The sequence below is a fragment of the Leptidea sinapis genome, chromosome 43, assembly GCF_905404315.1.
Source record: "Leptidea sinapis chromosome 43, ilLepSina1.1, whole genome shotgun sequence".
NCBI lineage: Eukaryota > Metazoa > Arthropoda > Insecta > Lepidoptera > Pieridae > Leptidea > Leptidea sinapis.
In genome coordinates this window covers 7,800,970-7,824,871 of record NC_066307.1, presented here as the reverse complement: position 1 = coordinate 7,824,871, position 23,902 = coordinate 7,800,970, and the positions used below count along the sequence as shown (strand labels likewise).

The 23,902-nt window shown below is 32.3% G+C and overlaps 1 protein-coding gene across 2 annotated transcripts in view; it reads left to right on the top strand.

Moving 5' to 3' along the window:
• LOC126976969 (uncharacterized) overlaps window positions 1-23,902 on the top strand; it is a 127,784-nt gene that overhangs the window by 81,919 nt on the left and 21,963 nt on the right. For both annotated transcript variants that reach the window (XM_050825603.1, XM_050825602.1), the window contains exon 3: window positions 22,644-22,864. In XM_050825603.1, the coding sequence (XP_050681560.1) occupies window positions 22,644-22,864 (221 nt within the window). The remainder of the gene's footprint in view (window positions 1-22,643; window positions 22,865-23,902) is intronic.

Sequence of the window (23,902 nt, the reverse complement as noted above, 5' to 3'; positions counted from 1 at the left end):
CTGGGGGAAAAGAGCTCATCAAATAAATCTTCAAAAATACTTCGAAATAAAAAGACAATCGTGGCATGAAGTGTAGATTCAATTAAACTTATCTGAACAGCAAAAATAATATAAATATCGGAAACTTATATTGAGGGCAACGTTAATATTTTATACTGAAAATATTTCCACCCAATAGTAATTACCTCTGCAGGTAATAGAACTGGCGACCTATTTCGTGATCGTGTCACTAATAAGAAACGTTCGTGCGGTCCGGGCCAAGAAAGTTTACATAGTTTGTTAAATAATGAGTTTGTTAATATCAGAATTGTTCGAAGTATTGCTTAAGCAAAGACGAACGTAGTATTGCTGTAATAAAACTTTAACTTTAATCAAAATTTATGCTTTGGAATAAAAACAATGTGTCATGTCCACTAGTCCATAAGTTAATGAATTTAATGCCTTATATCATATATGTATTATACTTATTATGTTATCACAGGCACAGAGTGAATGGCTTATCTTTCCATCCCAATTCCTCGAGGTAGTTTATCAAAACTCTGACGCAAGCCATGATCTCGGGGAAAGTATTTGGTGACCTAGGTGCTTAGCCCAGTATTTGGCTACACTCCCACACTCCAGAATGTAATTATGTGCGGCCGTCTCTTCTGCTGCCATGCAGAATGGGGACTGTGCGTGACGCCTAGGGGTACCATATATCTAATATTTAATCAACAATTTAAGATAAAGCATATGAATCTGGTAATGACAGCACTATTTTCGGCGAAGAAATACTAAAACTAAAAATTCATACAGTTATCGAACCCACAACTAATGTCTTTGAAGTTTGGCTTGTTAAGTCATTGTTTTGCAAATACTTAAAAAGTAATAAATTAAAAAGATAGCCCATATAGCATTTCAGCTCAATCACTTAATATAGTTTGTAGGTTAATTTATTTAAAAAGCCCGCATACAATTTCCCGCATTACGCATATTGCCTGCTTATCGGATCAAAAACAACGAGTTCCCAATCTCGTTATGACAAACAACTCAGTATAACCTATAAAATGTTTCCCTTCATATTTTTCATAGTTTATTTCGCATGGCGAAGACTTCCTCGGTATTTTCCGGTTTATTACCCGACAATTTCATTTTTATATTACATTCATTCGCATGGAACATTGCAGTCGACGTAAACATGAATTGGAATTACTATAAGAAGTGAATGAAATATTTATTGATATTTACACTGCATATGAATTAATTTAAATAGCGCAATCTTTGTATTATTAATGTCACCAGGGCTTACTTTATCTCCCTACTTAAAGTATTCAACATTTTGTGAAAGGGCATAGAAGGAAGATTAAGTACTTTACTTCCAAAAAGCGCACCGCACTGCGTTCAGTTTGGCTTCTACGACCCCGCCCGGCTTCCCGTTGAACAGCATAGTGGATATTTTAGTCAGTAGTGGATTTCAATCTAAGTATGACAATAAAATATGGGCCCTTCAATCACGGCCTAGTTAAGTAAATGTACTTTCCTCTTCTCAATAAAAAACTATTCACATTACACTATGTGTATAGGCGGTAAGGTATAACCACTCTTTTGTAACAATTATTGCAATGATCCAAAAGTTTGCAAGAATTAGGTCGATCTCAGATTTTCGGAACAGTCTTCATGAATGTAAAGTTTGAGCAGTAAATCTAACTACAGTAACATTATATTATGTTCTTTTTTCTCCGGGGGCAGTGCTGCCACAACACACATATTTCAGCTGCAAAAAACAGTTCACTTACTTTTTGTTAACAACAAGGAATTTTAACTTATTTATGATAATATATATTTGGCTTCTTTTTATGAAATAATTGGGCCTAAATCTAAGTAATTGTAACCTAGAATCCCATTGTATATAAAGAAGCATACTGATCTTATATGCTTCTAAAATACGATAGCGCTAACAACAAGCTCTACGACAAGACTATTATAAAAGTTTTATCAAATCTTGTCATGGAATCTGCACCGCATTTCCTGCATCGTTTGCTTTTCGATTTAAAAACAACATTATTCCTTGAGGTGACATTACGCTATTAAACTTCCTTTTAAGAGGGACTACAAAGAAAACTTTTAGAATAGCTTGCAATCACTAAGCTCGGGGAACAAATAGAAAAGTAGCTTATTTTCTTTGTGAGTCATCCCTTTATTGTTGTTTATTCAATGGAATACGAATCACCATTTGTGGGATATATCATGTGGTTGTTTTCTAACGTTAAGTTTGTTATTTATTTCATGAGTTACATTATCATGAGCACCCGTGATATTTCTACTTTTCATGTTCCTTCTCGCCGTACTAATTATGGCCAGAACAGTGTTCTCACTCGTTGCACAAATGTATATAATAAACCCTACAAAGATATAGATCCATTCTACGGTTCTAGGTTGACCTTTAAAAACCACACCATAAAAAGTATTGTAGAAAAATCTCATTTGTAACAAATATCTTTATTTATTTATTAATAGATTAAATTTTTAAATGTATGTATTGTACTATTAAATCTGTAAATCCGTGTATTTATCATGTTTTTCACTTATTTATATTCATTTTTCATACTTATACACATAATTCATTATGCAACTAACGCAAGCACTTTTTCACGGCGCCTATTTCTGCCGTGAAGCAGTAATGTGTTAGCATTACTGTGTTTTGATCTGAAGGGCGCCGTAGCCAGTGAAATTACTGGGCAAATGAGACTTAACATCTTATGTCTCAAGGTGACGAGCGCAGTTGTAGTCAATTCAATTAAATTGAATTGAATTGCGTTATAGTGCCGCTCAGAATTTTTGGGGATTTTCAAGAATCCTTATCTGCACTGCATTGTAATGGACAGGGCGCATCAATTACCATCACCTGACCGTCCTGTTCGTCTCGTCCTTTATTTTCATAAAAAAAAACTTTTAAATACTTTTTTTTATTTCTCTGATCTTGTGTTATTCATATTTAATTTTTTTCTTTATTATTGTAAACACTGCTGTTCCTTCCATTAAGTAAACCGTGGTAGACCATAATTGGCTATGTTTTTGTATATAATCATAAGTGATAATTTTGTATTAAGCTGTTGTCAACCCCAATAAAAAAAGACATTAAAATCGAAATATATTTAAAATAAATCTTTATTTCTTTTTACACACTCCCTAACAATTAGTGGCAGAAACCTCCTTTTAAGGATGCTTGTGCCAAGAGCCCTCGCTCTTTTTAAGCCTTAATGTATGCTGAGAAGTAAATGAAATAAAAATACATGTTATTGTATGTGGGTAAGTAATAGAAAGAGTTACCAGTGGGAGGCCAGAATGCCAGCTAGATTATACGTACTACAACAGCACCTTTTTCTGCCGTGAAGCAGTAATGTGTAAACATAACTGTGTTCCGGTCTGAGGGGCGCCGTAGCTAGTGAAATTACTGATCAAATGAGACTTAAAATCTTATGTCTCAAGGTAATGAGCGCAGCTGTAGTGCCGCTGAGAATCTTTGGGGTTTTTTCAATTTTTTTTTATGAAATCTGGGACGAGACGAGCAGTACGTGCATTTATTTTTTTAAATTGTTACTTTTACAATTATTTTTGGAGTCAGTTAAAATTGTACCACCGCTTCGTAAACAAATGGCGATCTGAGAGAGAAGAAAAAAAAAGAAATTTATGATATTTGTCGTAAGGGCATCTCAGTAATATGATAATTCAATGGTACTATTTAGTCGATCAATTTAATTTTTCGTTAATTCAAGTTATTATTTAAATTATGTAACTCTTTATTTATTTATTTATATAGAAAAGAAAGGCCGCACGACATTTATACTGCATCCGTGAGAACTCAGTTTTGGATGCTGTAACAAAGGAAACTTTGTATTTCCTTCGTTTGTTTTCAATATTGGAATCAAAGGGTATATATAGTTTTGTGCAGTTTTAGAATACAATGCACAATATAATGTTGTCGCCTTAAGTGCTTATCCAACCCATATTGCGATACACTATACATTTACAGACCGAAATAGAACAATTTTATATATATACTAGCTGACCCGACAGACGTTGTTCTGTGCATAATAAATAAAATACTGTTATTTATGAATTTGTTAATAATATTTCGTTACATCAAGAATTATTTCGTAAAATATGCTCCCTGTTGTTATAAATTGCCTCACAGCAAAACTGTCAAACTGTGCGTCAATAAATTTCCTCACAGAAAATATGTCCATGCAAAACTAATATTGGAAATAAAAATAATTATGGGTCCCAAATAGAAATAAAAACTATCCTATCTCTCATGTTGGACTAAACTGCACTCCTTGAAGCAATCCCTTTATAAATCGGTTCATTAGTTTAGGAGTCCATCGCGGACAAACATTGTGTCACGTAATTTATATATAGTAAGATATATTATATATATTTGGTGAATACTTGAGAGCTATATACCTAAGAGAATTAAACATACAGATAGAATTTTCTTGAAAATTTAATTTGAGCGAACCATAACAGCCGCTGGTCGACCATAACACCCAATTACTTCGTATGATGCACTCTTGTATCATTTATACGTCTAGACATACTATGACAGCTGTGAAAACTTCGAAAAAAAATTGAGTTTTGAACTAACCTCTATTTTGAGCAATTCACGCACCAAGTGACATACAAATCGCGAGTGTAAGACTTATCTTTTCACGCACACTAAACTGATATTCCCGGGCTGTTTAAATCGGTTGTCTAACAGCAAGAGACTCTATCTAGATATAAATTATCTAATGTTGTACTTTGCTGATCTTGAGACAGCTACAGTTGTTACTAGCAGTGTCTTCACAATTGTGTATTTTAATTTGAAAATCATGGGTGGTTTAACTGAGGTTTCCCTACTCATCCCAACGCGCCAATTTTTGATAAAGGCTTGGATTTTGAAATGGGTCAAATCCGGACTATTGCAACATAGCTTACTACATTCTTGCGACCCCAGACCCATCAGTGGGAGGCTCCTTTCCACAGGATGCCGGCTAGATTATGGGTACCACAACGGCACCGATTTATGCCGTGCAGCAGCAAATGAGACTTAACATCTTATTAGGGTTTTTCAAGAATCCTGAGTGGCACTGAATTGTAATAGGCAATGCGTATCAATTATCATCAGCTGAACGTCCTGCTCGTCTCATCCCTTAATATTATAAAAAAAAAGAAATCAGAACTGTTCAGACCTTGCTTTTGGTGATGGTTAATTTAGTTCGTAACTTCTTTTTAAATTTTTTTTTGTTATGAAAATTAGGGACGAGATGAGCAGGACGTATGTATTAAGTATTTGTTTTTTTATTGGTATAATTATGAATGAGATACTAGCGTCTTCTAATGTAAATATAGAATTGGAAAGTATAATTGACATAGCGGGATGCAAATACAGGATGGATTGGTGACATAAAATCATTCCAAATAATCTTAGATGACTTAAAGTGAGTTTTATTCAAACTAGGAATTTTCGTTTATGCTTTAATTATCTACTTACTCTGTATGATATCTCATTATCAAAGAGCTACATATTTTATGACAACCAACGCAACATTAACATCCTTACCTTCCTTTAATGTAGAACATGTTCTCAATTTGTCATGTTTTTCAAGAGCGGGGCAATGTTATCGTTTCTGACAACACATTTTATGAAACTTCAGTATAATATTTCTATTCTTAATACCCACACAGCAATGGTTAATACTCTTGCATTACTCCTAGATTTATGACTGCGTGGCTCTTTGTCTCATGTTATATACTTCGGTAATGGTCACTTTTATTATTTTCCGCACACTCTAGTTTATTTCATTGTACTTCACAAATCATTTTGAAAGCTTGGTAAACTTACGCTCATTGTATGAGACACATGAATTGTATAACTTCTTCACAAGTACGTATAAAGTGGTTAAATTTAAAAAGGAATACATTTTACACTGTACCTTAGAAAATCATACAAAAAGATGTTAAAATAATACAACATAATTCAGAAGACATGATTATTAACTCTGATAATAATAACTATTTAAAATAATGCTTATTAATTAGCAAACAAATCAATATTGACTACGATGTTTATTGTTCATTTATTTTAAACAAAATATATTTCAAACAAACAACTTGTGATATTTTTTTTTTACAAAAAACAACCAACTACAAAAAAACAAAATGAAAAGAAAGTCAAAATGTTATTGCGTATTTCTATACAATCCAATTAATTAATCTAATTTTAGTTACTATTATAGTTATTTTTGGAATCCGTGTCCTCCCATCGAAGCCGCGGCCCCACCCACGCCTCTCGCCTTGTCACGTTGCGCGTGCGATACAAGCACATACAACTATGGTCATAATATAGTTACAAACCTAACTTTGCTGACACTGAGTCGAGAAAGAAAGAAATCGGTTGGCGCAATATTGAGTTAAATTGGGTGACATCATCATTTAAGCCGGAAGACGTCCACTGCTGGACAAAGGCCTCCCCCAAAGATCTCCACGACGATCGGTCCTGCGCTGCCCTCATCCAACCTACTCCGGTGATCTTGACCAGATCGTCGGTCCATCTTGTGGGGGGCCTACCAACAATACGCCTTCCGGTACGGGGTCGCCATTCGAGGACCTTACTACCCCTACGGCCATCTGTCCGCCGAGCTATGTGCCCTGCCCACTGCCACTTCAGTTATGTCGGTGACTTTGGTTCACATACGATTCTCCTCATTTCTGATTCGATCTCGCAGTGATACTCCGAGCAAGCCCTCTCCATTCCCCGCTGAGCAACAGTGAGCTTCCTCATAAGGCCCATTGTTAGCGACCACGCGATTTGTATGAAATTTTGTGTGCATATCAGGTCTGAGAATCGGCCAACATCTAATTGATAAGGATGACCCACCCCCTTTTTTTTATTGTATGATAACTTTTTTTATGATTTAGCATAGAATAATACATAAAACTTCAAATTTTAGTATCGCGATTATTCTGTTCCATCCACAAATCCGCTATAGGGTTGCAAGATGGCAATCGAATACAATAATTGTAGTACGATATATTTGATAGGTTCGGGAATCGATTGCATCAAATTTTTATACCTCAAAAGTTTTTTCAATTACTTTATACGGCAATACAACGTTTGCTGGGTCAGCTAGTAGTGTTGCATAAACTATATTAGTGTTGAAATTCTGCATATGCATCAAGCAAGACTTTAAAAATTATTATATTACACGATTGCAATTGAATATAATATTATAATTATAATCGTGTATTAATTACTCTTAATTAAATAAATTATTACGTTTTCAAAGCCTTAGAGCGTATACATAAATACAATGTTGGTAATCCAATTGTGAAATGGTGTGGGAAGTATTAATTAAATCCCTCGCAAACTTCGTAATGTTAAATAAATATAACATTTTCTAAAGATAGCCGAAATGCTTGCTTGCTTCAGTATTTAAATAGTCAATCGGATCACTGATAAATTATATCAGTGTCGGTTTCTTTCCATTAAGATTATCATACATCTTAATATATTCATATAAAGTATAAATAAAATTGCAGTGTCTGTTTGTAATATCGAAATAACCGTTATTTACTACATGTGTATGAATACGGTACATACACCAAAATAACATTTTTTACAATTTTTGTCTGTCTGTCTGTTGGTTCCGGCTAATCTCTGAAATGGCTGGACCGATTTTGACGGTACTTTTATTGGCAGGTAGCTGATGTAATAAGGAGAAACTTAGGCTACGTTTATTTTAGAAAAATTCTTTAATTTAAGAAAAATAAAGTAGTTTTGCAATGTCCAAGAAACTCTAAAAATCATTTATATGGCAAAACAACGTTTCCCGGGTCAGCTAGTATATTTATATAACTCAAGTGTCCTAATCCTTTTTCCCAGTGAAATCCTAAACTAAACTATTGGATATTAATGAGGATTACTTATTAGAGAGCAGTTTAGTCCAACTAGAGAGATAGGATAGCTTTTATTTCAATTTGGGATCCCTTATTATTTTTATGAGATAATTTAGTGACACACGGTTTGACAGTTCTGCTGTGAAACAATTTCATTATAACAACAGAGAGCATATCTTACGTAATAATTCTTGATGTTATGAAATATTATTGACAAATTCATAAGAAACAGTACCTACTTTATTTATTAAGTTTAAAACAACGTCTGTCGGGTAAACTAGTTGTAATATAGATTTTCCAGTAGCCACACAGCTGTTTGAAGCATAGATTGATAAAAATATTTGAGATCTTTTATATCTCTTATATGGATATTTTAGTTAGGTTGCTAAACACGTTGTTAGTTACTCTAATTTTGAACGACCTATTAAAAAGCATGTAAGACTCCGCAAACATTTAAATCATAATAATTTTTATATTCTTCTAGCACAAAGGCGCATTGTCCATTCACATTGTTGCGCAAAACCGTGACAGTCGCGAGCAATTTACGTCCTGTGAATAGGAAGAGGTTTATTATGAATTATTGTGTAAAACCCCCCTAACATGTTTCATGTCATCCTTGACTATGGACTTACACATGATACTTTTTTTAGGATAATTTATCATACACCGTTAAAAATTAAACCTACAGCCAAACAATTATATGTACCAGTGGGAGGCTCCATTGTACAGGAAGCTGGCTAGAATATGGGTACCACAACTGCCCCTATTTTTGAAGCAAGTATGAACTGAAGCAGTAATGTGTTAACAGTACTGTAGGGTACCGTAGCTAGTGTAATTACTGGGCAAATGAGCATTAACATCTTATGTCTCAAGGTAACATGCGCAATTGTAGTACCGCTCAGATTTTTTGGGTTTTTCAAGAATCCTGAGCGGCACTGCATTTTAATGGGTAGGGCTTATCAATTACCATCACCTGAACGTCCTGCTCGTCTCGTCCCTTATTTTCATAAAAAACATACAGGTAACTATCGGTTTTCACATATAGAAAGAGAGAGAAAAAGGAAAATGCAGTAAGTGCAACACAAACAGTATCATACAAACTTTGAATTTAAACACATTAACAAAGCAAAGAGAAGAAGTGGTATATAATTCAAGTGAAATAATTGTATTTTAACATGAAGAATTCCTGGCTTGAGATGTCAAGTTGTTACTCGCTCGCAATATAAAGAATTTTTGTTTGTGATAGATGGAGACTGAGGAAAGGATTAAAAAAAATAGATAGGAATGCAGGCATTCTGAGTTAAATGTTTTCTATAAGCACAGGACAATCAACTGCACTAGAAGCGATTTTGACTAGGTAAGCAAGATCAGCAATCTTACGTCTACTAGTAGAAGAATTTTTTAATGAAAATAAGGGACGAGACGAGCAGGACCTTCAGCTTGATAGTAATTGAAACGCCCTGTCTATTACAATGCCCACTGCATTGTGATTATTTTGATTATGACTTTCTATATGTGAAAACCGTAAGTTACCTGTATGTTTTTTATCAAAATAAGGGACGAGACGAGCAGGACGTTCAGCTGATGGTAATTGATAAGCCCTACCCATTAAAATGCAGTGCCGCTCAGGATTATTGAAAAACCCAAAAACTTTGAGCGGCACTACAATTACGCTCGTCACCTTGAGATATAAGATGTTAAGTCTCATTTGCCCAGTAATTTCACTAGCTATGGCACCCTTCAGGCCGAAACACAGTAATATTTACACATTCCTGCTTCACGGTAGAAATAGGCGCCGTTGTGGTACCCATAATCTAGGCGGCATCCTGTGCAAAGGATACTCCCACTGGTATATGATAAAGTTGATATTTTATATTAGATGTTAAAGTTTACATAGACTTTCCTCATCAGACTTATAAAAACTAATAAAAAAATGAATTAGAAAAGCATATTCTTGAAATCTCCACTTCAAGACTCAATGGATTTGTAGTTGGATGCAAACATACACACAGCCATCTCCGCGAGAGTCTAGCATCGGTTCCATTCTATCATCATACAGTCCAATCTAACATTACTCCAGTTTATCGTTGGATTCAAACAGACTATGGACACTATAGCCACTTCAACCTCATTTTCCATGGATAATATCGGATAATTTTTAAACAAGTTTAAATTAACTTATTAAAAAACATCTGTGGAAACATTTGTTGATCGTGTATATATAAAACGATTATTATTATTATGATGATTAAGGGATTTAGATTTTTTTTATGACAATAAAGGACAAGAAAAGCAGGACGTTCAGCTGATGGTAATTGATACGCCCTACCCATACCAATGCAGTGCGGCTCGGGATTCTTGAAATACCCAATAATTCTGAGCGGCACTACAACTGCGCTCGTCTCCTTGAGACATAAGATGTTAAGTCTCATTTGCCCAGTAATTTCACTAGCTACGGCGCCCTTCAGACCGAAACACAGTAATGCATATACACTACTGCTTCACGGCAGAAATAGGCGCCGTTGTGATACCCATAATCTAGCCGGCATCTGGTGCAAACGATGCCTCCCACTGGTGCACATAAAATGCACTTAAATTCTAAGTTCTATTGTGCCCACTGCTTATGTTAGCGTGCCTACCCTCGATTTCTTATATCTAAAAATAATAACCTGTAAAAAAATCGAGGATCGCAAACATTTCAATTGTATTCTCTAGACCTTTTACTTTTAAGAAGCGTAGGATCCTCCAGAGGGTCCGGGCAGGGCACGTCCTCTGCTTTGAGTGAGGATGTTTTTAGACACCCCAGCCTGATTCTGGCAATGGCCTCGCATTCCAGGAGGATGGTAATTGGGGTCTTCAGCGGCTTCGCAGTAGAATCTGCACAGGTTTGATTCACTGAGACCCATGTACTAAACGATCTAACACAGATTGTCGTACGCATAATATCGTTTTGAAAACTATAATTTATTATCGATATAATAAAAACGATTACACAATATTTCATTAAATTTTTCTTAAGTTATTCACTTTTATAACCACGACTCAATAAATTTCATTCCATTTATTCCACAACTGAATTATATAAGTCTTGATGTTATAAAAATGTTCGAATATAATTGTAATAAAAATGCTAGTAATATTAGTAACACAGTAATTGAAGGTGACTTTGAGTGTGCATTAGACTATGTTTGGGTTGAACTAAGGTGTGGCTTAACATTTCATTAAGATAATAAAGCTCACAGCGATACAGCTCCTCTGACAGACATTACAATGTTTATACAATAATAGTATTTTATAAGAAAATTGTGAATTATGTTTTGTACAATATTTTATATTGTTATTTGAATTTTTGAAATTGTTGTTGCATAGGTTTAGTAAAATGATTGTTAAGTTCCATATTTGTACAAAACAATGAAAGAGATTTATCTCTTTACAAGAATTTTTAAATTCTTGTTAAAATGAGAGAGGTATCGGACGTAAAAGAGGTGTGAATAGACGACGGGCATGAAAACACAGTTATACAAAATTCCAAGTGAAGTAAATTCTCTCAAAAGCAATAGCGACATTTGCTAGAAGAATTTTTACAAGAATTGCTCGTTTAGAGCAAAAATTTAAAAAGATTAAGACAGGACGGGCGTGGATAAACTACACTAGCGTTACATTGAGATAGCTGAGCCATTGTAATGGAATTAACTTATGCGCAATTAATTTTGTTTTTTCAATTAGTAAAAATATCCAGAAATTAATTGAAATTTTTTTCGTAATATATTAGTAACATACTGTACAAGTCCATACCCAATTTTAGCTTTAAATATTGCAGCGTCGGTAATAAAACAGCAAAAAAAAATGTGATATTACTTTCTGTCGAATAAGTTTATTTTAATCATGTTTCGGTTCTTGTAATACATATTTTAAATAAGGCTTATGTATAAAAATATCTGTCAACAAACCACATAATTTGAATACAATACAAATGATAAGCATTTATTTGAAACAAGGCCCTTAACAGTAAAAGATTTTACTTTTCTTAGGTAACATCATCAGTGGTTATGATGTAACCTTCGTAATTATTACATACTTTAAGGTCCCTATTTAAAAAAAGGATTTAATAATATGTTATGTTTTTAAAGTGATAACCCTCACTTTTAGGATTAATACACAAATAATATTTGAAAAACAAAATTTTATGAACGATGCGGGATTCGAATCCACGACCTCCGGCGTTCCGTGCCGGTGCTCTGACCAACTGAGCTAACCGTTCGAGTACCGCCTCGTTATAAAATTCTGTTTGCTTTGTTCAACTCTCAGGTTCGAACGGTTAGCTCAGTTGGTTAGAGCACCGGCACGGAACGCCGGAGGTCATGGGTTCGAATCCCGCATCGTTCATAAAATTTTAAGTATTTATTACTTTTATTTTATTTTAATCGATAATAACAAAATACTAAGACTTTAATAAACTTTTAAACTTTTCTTGATTTTAAAATTGAACTATTAATGATAATAAATTGAGCTGCGAAATTAAAAATAAAATTAATTTTTTAATACTTAAATTTACGCTGATTATTTTTAAATGGTAGTTTTTCACCCGTCATTAAGCAAAGAATCCGTAATTCATTCGCATAATAAGTCATGTGACTAGAACAGGTATACAATGAAATAAAAATGTTGAAGATGTCCGTGAGAATTTTAGTCAGTTTTATCTGCTATTTTTTTATGATTGCAAGAAAATGACATTATGGTGGTTCACGATTCGATTTTTTCGTTAGTACTTAGGTAGTTAATACTTTGACGCTTGATATTATAACGTTATCTTATATCTTTAAACGAACAATTCTTGTATATATATAATCTGAATCTCGGAAACGGCTCCAACGATTTTCATAATATTTAGTACAAAGGGGATTTCGGGGGCGAGAAATCGATCTAGCTAGGTTTCAATTTAAAAAAATGGTTTTATCCATGTTTGAATGAGAAACAGCTACAATAACATTAGAATACAAAGGTAAATTTCGTTACTATATACAAGACTATTATAGCTCAAATGGGACATTGGGTGATCCGGAAAGCAGAAGACCCCGGATCGAATCCAGATGTCCTATTTATTTATTTTTTGTTCAAGTTTTGTACATTCTTAAAAATCCGAGCAAGGCTCGGTCGTCCGGATATTTCTTTTCTCGCATCTTTAAACGAACAATTCTTGTATATATATAATCTGAATCTCGGAAACGGCTCCAACGATTTTCATAATATTTAGTACAAAGGGGATTTCGGGGGCGAGAAATAGGTTTCAATTTTAAGAAATGTAGTTTTATCAGTGTTTTAATCAGAAATACAAAGGTAAATTTCGCCACTTTATATAATAATAGCTCAGATGGGACATTGGGAGGTCCGGAAAGCAGAAGACCCCGGTTCAAACCCATTTGTCCTACTAGTTTTTTTTTTGTTCAAGTTTTATACATTCTTAAAAATCCGAGCAAGGCAAGCGTTCAATTTCGTCGGTAAAATATAAAATTGGGCACGGCATATAGGAAATAGTTTTATGTCATCCTATTCAAATGCTGCGAAACTATTTGCATTGTATATGAGTATGAATGGTTTTTAAAAAAGAAAAACTATTTGAATACGAATGCATTTCAATGTTGAACAAATTCACGTAAATTTATTTCAAAATAATTTATTGTAATACAATCAATGGATCATAATATTTACCAGCATTTTTGTTGTTCCCTGACATCAGTATTGTGTGGATGACAACACGACACAAGTAAAATTTTATCATCATCATCAGCGTTGTATGGTAGAGCGGCAAATTCTATTAATATTGACAAAATAAATTGCGCCCTTTAATTTTAATGGTAATTCCAATCTTCACCGAGGCATGATAAAGTAGTAAAAAAGGTACACCACCTTTAATAGGTAACGCAAACCCAAAAAAAATCAGTGGATGAATGAGAAAAGTATATTCAACCTAATGACAAAAAAAATGTAAGTACATCTTTTAAATATAAATATAAGTACTATAATTGCAAAATTCTTTCCGAGTCATGGACGTTTATATTACGTATATAAGTATGTATATACTTAATATATACTAGCTGACCCGGCAAACGTTGTTTCGCCATATAAAGAATAATTCACGTGATAGTTTTATAAGTAATAAAATATTGCCTATATTATAGCCTGTACATCATTTTGTTCTATTGTCAATAGTTTACACCTTGTGTTACAAAATAGCAATTTTATTACGGATCTCTAATTTTGAAAAAAAAACATAGCCTATAGCCTTCCTCGATAAATGGACTACCCAACACTGAAATAATCATTCAAATCGGACAAGTAGTACCAGAGATTAGCGCGTTCAAACAAACAAACAAACAAACACTGCAGCTTTATAATATTAGTATAGATTAAGTATACATACTTTGTAATAAAAAATTATTATTATTAAAAAAATGCAATTAAGATTTCCATGTAAATTTATACATGTCTTACAAGTTTAAATAGGAATAATATGTTTAAATAATAAAACTTAACTTTTCACCAAATGTCATGGCAATTATTTTTGTAAAAGTTAAAAATAAAAAGCCAAAACTTGGTTATTTGAATGTATCACATAAATTTTGAGGTTATGTGAAAAGATTGTATAGTGTAATCTTTTTATTACCTACAACTCTGCTGTTTAACTCTTTTCCATAGGACTTGTAGTTTTATCCGGAAATTGATATAAACCGCTTTTTACCCTTAATAACCAACTTCCACTTCCCGACCTCAGATAGCCCGTAAATTATTTTTTCTTTTCTTTGTTATATTCTCTTCCTTTTCCTATAGGGTCCATCCTACTAATATTTTTTTCACTATTTATCTTTTCAAAGGCTTCAGCATTGGTGTGTCATAGCTAACAAAACATAAATAAGTATCAATAATGTTTATTAATTGTGAATTATAAAATATTATTAATATAATTCCTAGAAGTTAGCACATCACCGGAAAAAATATTACAAAACAATACAAATGATTTAAGTTTTCTTTAGTGTTAATTCCGCCAATATACTATTATTATATATTATTTACTATATATTACTAGCTGACCCAGCAAACGTTGTATTGCCGATATTAAAATCGCGATACAAAAGCAACTGTTGATCGTAGATGGGTGAACATTTAAATTTGTATGTATTTTTTAATGCTGACTCATAATCAAACAAATTAAAAAAAATGTCAAAAAAATTAAAAAAAAAAATTCGTGTGGACCACCCTTAACATTTAGGGGGATGAAAAATAGATGTTGGCCGATTCTCAGACCTACTCAATATGCTCACAAAATTTCATGAGAATCGGTCAAGCCGTTTCGGAGGAGTACGGGAACGAACATTGTGACACGAGAATTTTATATATAAGATAAATATTGGCGGAATTAACACTAAAGAAAACCTTTTCCTGGAAAAAGATTTCCGCAAAGTAAAAACTTCAATAAATTTAAAGAAAAATTACAAAGAAAACAAACGAACAGAGTGAAAACTTCGGTTTTTTTGATAAATTTTAATAAGGCAGTAATATTTGTAAAATAATGACTTATGCGGCACAATCATCTGATTGTATTGCAAATCATCTATTTTTATAGAAATAAAACGACAAAAATATATGATAACCTTTTTTGATGTTAACTTCTACGTTAGCGAATGTGTCTGAGAAGTACAAATAATTATTGGACATACAGATGGACTAACACAGACAAACATAATATTATAATTGTTTTTTTAGGTACGAAACCTCAGATTAAGGATTGGTCACCGCTGCGCTCCAACCAGATATCGCACTACCTAAGAACTTTATTACGGAGCTTTTTTATTACAGCAACTATTAGACGCTTGCATCTTTCAAATTTTGTAACATACGCTTCGAGTATTTTACATTGAAATTAATAAAACACAAAATACTTACTGATGTTATTATGTGATCCCAGTGTCTTTCTCATTGCTTGTAGTATTATTTTTTACAAAATTTACCCAACTCAACCCGCAAACTACAAACAACTAGCAAAGTTTACCAGAACATATTGCACGAAACTGGCTCGATTACGCCCACTTGGGCGCAGTGTTAGATGCCGCACTTTGCGCCTACGCCGCTGGTATCTAGTTGGAGCGCAGCAGAGACCAATCCTTAATTTAAGTACGAAACCTTATAATCATATCAATAAACTGCTCCAGTTAGAATCTGGGCTAAAATTAAGTCTAGAGTCACGTTTATATTGCATAGTGGAGAGTGGAAAATTAAATAGAATCGAAGAGTAAAGCAAACACATCAATATATATGAAAAGCTAATAAATTTAAGACCTTTATTTGTTTTCCATTATTTTACTACAGCTCCAGTATTTTATTCATCATGTAAGTGCGTATACTAAAAGCCCTTGGTAAGAAAGCCTTCAGTTAAGCAAATATTAGGCTTGGGTTAAAATGTAGAGATGACCTCGGGCGAATGACGCATTACGCTTTCTATTTTATATACATTCTTTTTTTATTACAAGTGGTTTTGTTTATATTAAAAAACCTGGTGAAGGATTATGAGTATCCTTCTTTCATACTGATTGGCTTGTAGATAAGTATGGGTAAATTTTTCGAACTGAAATTTTAATATATTTCCATATACTAGGCTCCGTAAAGTTGCTAAATCTTTTAAAGTGAATTTTGTTTTAGTATCTAAAAACTCCCAAATGATATGCATGTATATACATGTATACAAACACACACACACACACACACACACATGTTGATACTTTATTTTTATTTTACTTTCTTTTAAATTCAGTATTGATAAATTTGTAGTTTTTTAATTAAATTATTATTTTACAGTTGTATATAGTGCCTTCAAATAATATTCTTCAAAAAATATAATAATAATTTGTAATAGTAATGCCAATGGTGACTACCAAGATAATGGTTTACTGTTAACCATATCTTTATTTGATCCCACGATACAGTCTCCGACTAGTGTGGCGATTCAATGGCAATCATGAGTTAGTCATACTTATATATAAGCTTGTAAAATATTTAAACTTAATGTAATTAAATGACAATGCATTTGTAAAAAGATCAATGTAAATAAATTATTCTTATATTAAAATGTTACCAAATAAAAAAAAATACTAAAAGTATCGTAAAAAATAAATTAACATTCAAGGCCTATTATAATGTGAAAGAATATTTCAATGATAAAGAAAATTGGGACTAATGTTTCTAAGTTTATTGTTATTGAATATTGTTATACTCATTTGAATGCTATTGTAACTTTTGTAAATCATATTGATCGGCACTGAATAACTTTAGAAGTTTTACAGTGAATAAGTTTTCTTTTAATCATCATTATCGTAAATACGTGTTCATATCGACATTTTTATTTGAGCTTGTAACTTAATTAATTTGATCCTGCATGTTGTTAACATTTTCCTTCCATTGCATTAGATTTCTTTATATATATCTATAGAAATATTTAGTAAGTATAGGAGTTAGGCTGGTCACATGGTCTGGATCTTCGTCATAGTCCATTGTGGGCGTTGAACACGACAGCAAGTAAAACACAGTCTTAGAAACACAAGGATATCATTAAAAGCAACAAAAGTTACAATCGCTGGTGGCAGGTATACTTCACAAAGCCTTATGATTATGTAATAATAACGTAGTGTTCCCGGCATCGCGTGCGACACAACCGCCTCGCTCGATAGCTCTTCTCCGACTGCCTGCTCGGTGCTTGCCCGGCACCCGCGCTTGCCTGCACTCGCACCGCATGCTAATTAAAGCCTAGCTAAGACGAATACTCAATAATCTGACTTGGTGTTCATGATATTTAACGATGTCGACGTTATATATAATATATATGGTCTTTGATACTTAAAATAGGAGAATTAGGATTGATATAGGATAGATACAGATTTTTGATATAAGTTTCGGTTACTGCCTACTTATTGATAGTATTTCTTATAGTTAACTTAAGTTGTAACTGTCTTTTTTTTTCAGAGAGCGCAGTGATTTCCCCTAACCACAGATGTTTGTACAAACGCGGTCGTTCATGCGCTCGGACACCCTCGTTACCGTTACTTTGTTTCGTTCCTGGCTTCACTTCACTCTGTAATATGGTGTTTTATGGATGCTTAGATTGCTTTTCACAAGCATTTTCCGAAAGTATACATTCTCTAAATTTTTAATTAGCTATTAGCAGACAAATCATTATTTTTTTAATACAACATGTTTTACTAGACTAGACTAGAGTTTGGAAAAGGACATTTTAGGCCAGAAAACTCTATGGTTCTCGTGGGAATTGTGAAAAACTGAAATTCACGTCTACTTCGATGAGCTATATACCAATAGTGATTAAGGTTTAGTTAATATAGCAATCTTCCTCGAAATAAGATTCATAATAATTTGTTGGAAACGAGATTGAAAACGGGAACCGGAACTGGAATAGGACATGAGATAATCTTCAATTCCAAACTGCTTATTATTTTTAAAATCCCTTTATCTTCGCGGTCGAAGTCGCGGACAAAAGCTAGTATTAAATATTAACAATATTCAAGTTTGGTAAATTTTTAACCTTTTTATACGCTTTATATTAGCTTCACCTGTATGTTTGTATGTTTGTAACCGACTTCTTTGGGCGCGATTTTGACCCACTTTAAACGGCTAGATTGTGTTCAAACTTTGTAGATTTGTCGAGGACCGATGACATTACACTAATTTGATAAAATTATTAAATTTTTCAATTTGCAAAAAATGATTTTTGTTAATTTATATAATTTTCATCTATAGCCGATAAGGCAGGAATTGATGTTAAAGTACTTAATAGTTTTAAGAATACGCTTTTATAGAAAATTTAACTAAAAAATGAAAAATAATAATAGTTAAAAAAAACTTAAAAGCACGCTTTTTATAACATTCAACTAAAAAATAGAAAATAAATTTAAATTGAAAATAGTGTAAAAAAAATAGATTTTATTGTTAAAAATAAAGTAAAATTATTATTATTTTAATAATATCTTAAAAAGCATGTGTAGTTACAAATTGGGAATAGGTTGTAAGTATTGATCTAGACACGTGCTGACGTAATATATCTCTGTGAATGAAGCCATTTACGTTTCAAGGCATATTATTACTGCGACAAACAATTTCTCTTTAGATATTAAGTTTCGAAAAATCCTTCTTAAGTATCTACTAAGTCTAGAGAACGGCGTAACTTGAGAACTATTTTCATTTTTCTTCAAGCAACTTAAAAGCTTAACTAAAAGAAGTAAGTATAATTATATTTAAAACTTAAAGTAAATTATAAATTTGACTACGAGACCATCAAATTACTTAAAAGGATTTACAACTTAAAGCCAGTGTATAAACTTTATAACAACTTAAGTTCACCTGAATTTTTGTAAGTATAATTTGTTTGTGAAAGTTCGTAACTTTTTGAATATAAAATCATTGTTTATTTTTGTATCAAATCTCCGTAGACAATTTTGTTTACGTCGATGTAATGTCTAATATCCTTCTGCTTTTAAAGGACTATAAATAAGGTGACGATTAAGGGATTATTTACAATATAAATATCGAGTTGACTTTTAATTTTATTTGACAAAATATTTAATTTTTAAGTACGGCATTTTCCTTTAAATTTGACAGCATTGTATTGTGCAGCTTATTTTGATACTATAATAAAAATTCCCTTCTGTGGTAGATACATCAAGGTAATTACACAATATTATTATATAAATATATTTTGTTATACTTTTTATATGTGTAAAGATATAGTCGACTCAAGAAATTTTTAAAGTATAAATAAAATTAAAATGAAATAAGACAGATATCAATATTAAGTTTATACTATAAATATAGGTCTAAATATAGTAATATGACTTACAAATGGTATTTTATATCTATCACCTAGATGTAAGGTGGACGAGAAAGGATAAATATAAAAGACAGATAAAAACTTTACGCATGTAATATACGTTTTTAATAGCAAAAAAGACCAACTTACTCAATGGAAGTTAATCACTGAATACAAGACTATAATTTAATTGCGAAAACAAATCATAATAAATATACTTAAATAGATATTAGGAAGACACACAAGAGAGATATCACAAAGAAGTAATTGTAAATTGCGCTGTTTTGGAACTGGCGTTGTGTGGATATATTTTGTATAACAGAAGAAAAATCAGATATATTCTACTTCCAGTGACAAATTAACAAACTACCTTATTTAATTATGCTAAATTCATGCCAATTACCAATGATGCCAAAATTTAAAGACCTTGTGGCATCCAGATGGTTGGTTTAGTCGTTAAAGCGATGGAGTGTTCTCTTTATATTTAGATATGTGTAGCTTTGAATCCTTCCGAATATTGAATATTGAATCCGTTCATACATTTGCCAACAGACCAGAATATTATTAACTGTTGTCTTTTAGTAACGCGAGTATTAGAAATTTAGAGAAAATTCTTCATAAAAAAATTGAGGCTAATTTCTGAATTAAAAGAACCTCGAAAATGAAACTCGATTTAACTTTAAAGTCTTATATATAGACTACAATTTCATGAGTAACAATCGTCAAAATTAACACTTTTATTGAAAGTTATAATAAAAACAGGAGAACGAACTCTAAATCAATGAAACTTGATAGAGTATAAAACCCTGTCATGTTGATTTTATAAACGCACTCATACGAGAGTGCTTTCAGCAAATTCCACTTGAACGGTCTCGTAAATTAAACACGACCGTGCAATATTCGGCCAAAATGTCACGCTTAATTTGGGCTCTTAGATGTTATGATGACAATGTGGTAAAACGATATATTAACATTGACATGTACGGAGTTCTGATCGAGTTAAAATAAACTGTGTTTGTTTTAGGGCGGGTTCAACCAAACACGATGTTACACGAGGATAACCATAGGGGAATAATTTATCTCCTTGAATTTATCCCTTGGATATTTTTACGTTTATGTTTTTCTAACGTACTTTCAGAGCAAGCTATCACGGTATAGTTATCCTATGGTATAAAATTGAATGATGAACGAAAATTGAACGAATATATAAACCAACAAAAATCCATATTCTATTGTTTCTTCTAACGTGACATGAATGCCATATCAATTTTATTTTGTAGTATAATAGAGTGAAATGTCAAATGTTGACATCTTGTTTAATTTTATTCGTCTTTTAGCTGACATGTGACATCTCTTCTCTGACAACTGTAATTCTCGGTTTAACGTTTTATACTACTAAAATCGTCCATGTCAATATAAACTATTGTATAGTTTTATTATTCTTAGGATTGTGGTTGGTAAAAAGTCAAAATTAACTTTAATCATAGTTCAGCAGTAGTTAATTGCAAGTAAAAACTTATTCCAGTTTGGTTGAATTCGCGCTTAGTCGAAATGGTCACTTTTATTTATGTGGGCTATCTTCTACTCAAATACTAGATATAGTGCCATTGGCTTGCATATTACCAATTAGGAACCATATCTGTGAGTAATTCAGAGTTACATGTCAGGTTTGCGGCATTACTATAAAGTTTTGTTTGATTAAGGTTTTTGCTCAAAACAATATTTACTTGGTAAAGGATCGAATATATATTATTAGTAATGTGTTTCATTTTTAGGTTTAAATAACTTTATTCTCATTAAGACCTATTGTCACTTACATGAGAAATTAATATTTTAACAATTAAAGTAGGTACATACACACAATGATTTTGGTAGCTACAGAATGCAATACAATGTTAGGCAAATAGATAAGACATATTTTTTTTTAAAATTTAACTTTCACATTTTCGACATTAAATTATTTATGACAAAAGTTTAAGTTAATAGAGTAACTAAATGTTAGAAGTTAGGTTACATAACATATGAGATTTTAATAATAACCATGAGATAATGATTAGAAAATAATATTTATTTTTAATGGCAACGTAAAACCTTGACACTTAGACTCCGCTGTCAGTAAGCCTCATCTCAATGACTGAAATTTTGTAGCCCGTCAGTGCAGCAACTAATACTACGCCCAAGCGGGCGTACTCGAGCCAGTCTCGAACAATTTGTGACATTGACGTGCCATATGTTCTGTTAAGCTTTGCTAATAATTGAAACTAAAATGCCGGATTGCGTAGTAAAACTTTGTAAAAAGAATACTACAAGAAATAAGAAAAAACACTGGAATCATATATAATCAGTGTTTTGTTTTTTTTTAGAAACAATTGAAAATAACACGAAGCGTATGTTACAAAATTTGAAAGATGCCATTGAGTGTCAAGATGCCACACAAGCATTTAATAGTAATCACTTATAGTAATGTTGTGCCTACCTATAATTTAAGTACATTTAAACTATTTTATTATATTTGTTTAATTCTAAGTGCATAAGTTAATAAATTGTATTTAGTTGGTAAGCCTTTATGAATAAATAAATAATAGGTGCCGTAATAAAAAAGCTATTATTCTTAGGTAGTGCGGTATCTAGTTTCAGCCCAGCGGAGACCAATTCTTTATCAAAGATGACCGGATTCCAAAAATGCTCAATACTTTCAGCACCCTTTGAATAACAACCAACTTGACAATTAACGAGTAAACGGTTTGTGTCTAAAACAATTCGATTGTTGAAGCTGTAATTCAATTATTACCAATAGGGGACCCTACTTTTATTGAAAAAGAATATAAGATAATAATTGTTCTTCTTTATTTGATTACAGTATCGTCTGCACAAAGAGAGCTTGGTAAAGGATTACCATCAAACACCTCTGCCACAGTACCACCAGCTGCAGACAACGCAATACGAACTGGTGTCGATGCATCGAGACACACTCCTAAAACAGGACCATATTTCGACCTGGCTGCTTCCAAAAATGTAACTGCACTATTGGGAAAAACTGCATATCTCAATTGCAGAGTGAAAAACCTGGGAAACAAAACTGTAAGTATTAAAATTTTACACAAAAAATAAAGACTAGTTCAATGCAAATTTTGTTTAGTAGAAAACTAACTCAGAATTTTAACAAGAACGTAAAATTAATATAAAACCGCTGTTTGTGTCGTAGACATATTTCATTTGACGTCAAATATATCTTGGTCAGCTCATAGCACAAAAATTGATTGAGTAATTGGATAATCGTTTCTCTTATAAAAATTAACATGTTATTGAGTTTCCGAAATGGTGCACTTGCCCTGCATCTTTTACTTTAAATGAGTAAACAACAAATACAAAGGAGAGTCGTTGGAGAATTGTGTCAAAAGCTTTTTATGGATCAACATTGATATTTTGCAATATTACGAAACATAGTTATTGTATTTTATCAAAATATAAAATATGTATAATGATCATATTGCCTAAAATAATATGCTAATAAAACTATGATTATAATATCAAAGTACATAGTTCCAAATGTTCCAATATAAAATACTAATGTCACCAAATTGTGCCAAAAGTTATATTAGTTATATATTTTAATTATTATTAGTTAAATCATCGTCATTTCATCATTATCAGCCGAAAGACGTCCACTGGTAGACAAAGGCCATGATGATGCTAAAAATAAGATTTAAAAAAAAATTAAAAGGATACTTAATAAAAAATATTAAATAAGTGAACATTGAAAATTCTTAGTGAAGAAATTAAAGAAGAAATTTTTGACTGCAATTCTCAATTTCATAATATTTCCAAAGAGAAACTTGAAGTACACAAGCATACAGAAATACAAGTTACGTTTTTCATATTGTTATTAAGTAAAATTATAAACATACGCTAGAAAGACTTTAAACCAATAATTCAATCTCGAATTGATTTTCGATATCTGATTTTACTACAGCTAGACATTTTTCTGCTCCCAGATACATAGTCTGAAAACTTCTACAAAATCTATGTTCTATTACTCTTAATCATTCATCTTCTTATATTACTATTCTTTTATTGAACTATCACACCAAATCCCTCCATTCTCCGTAATCCTTTGCT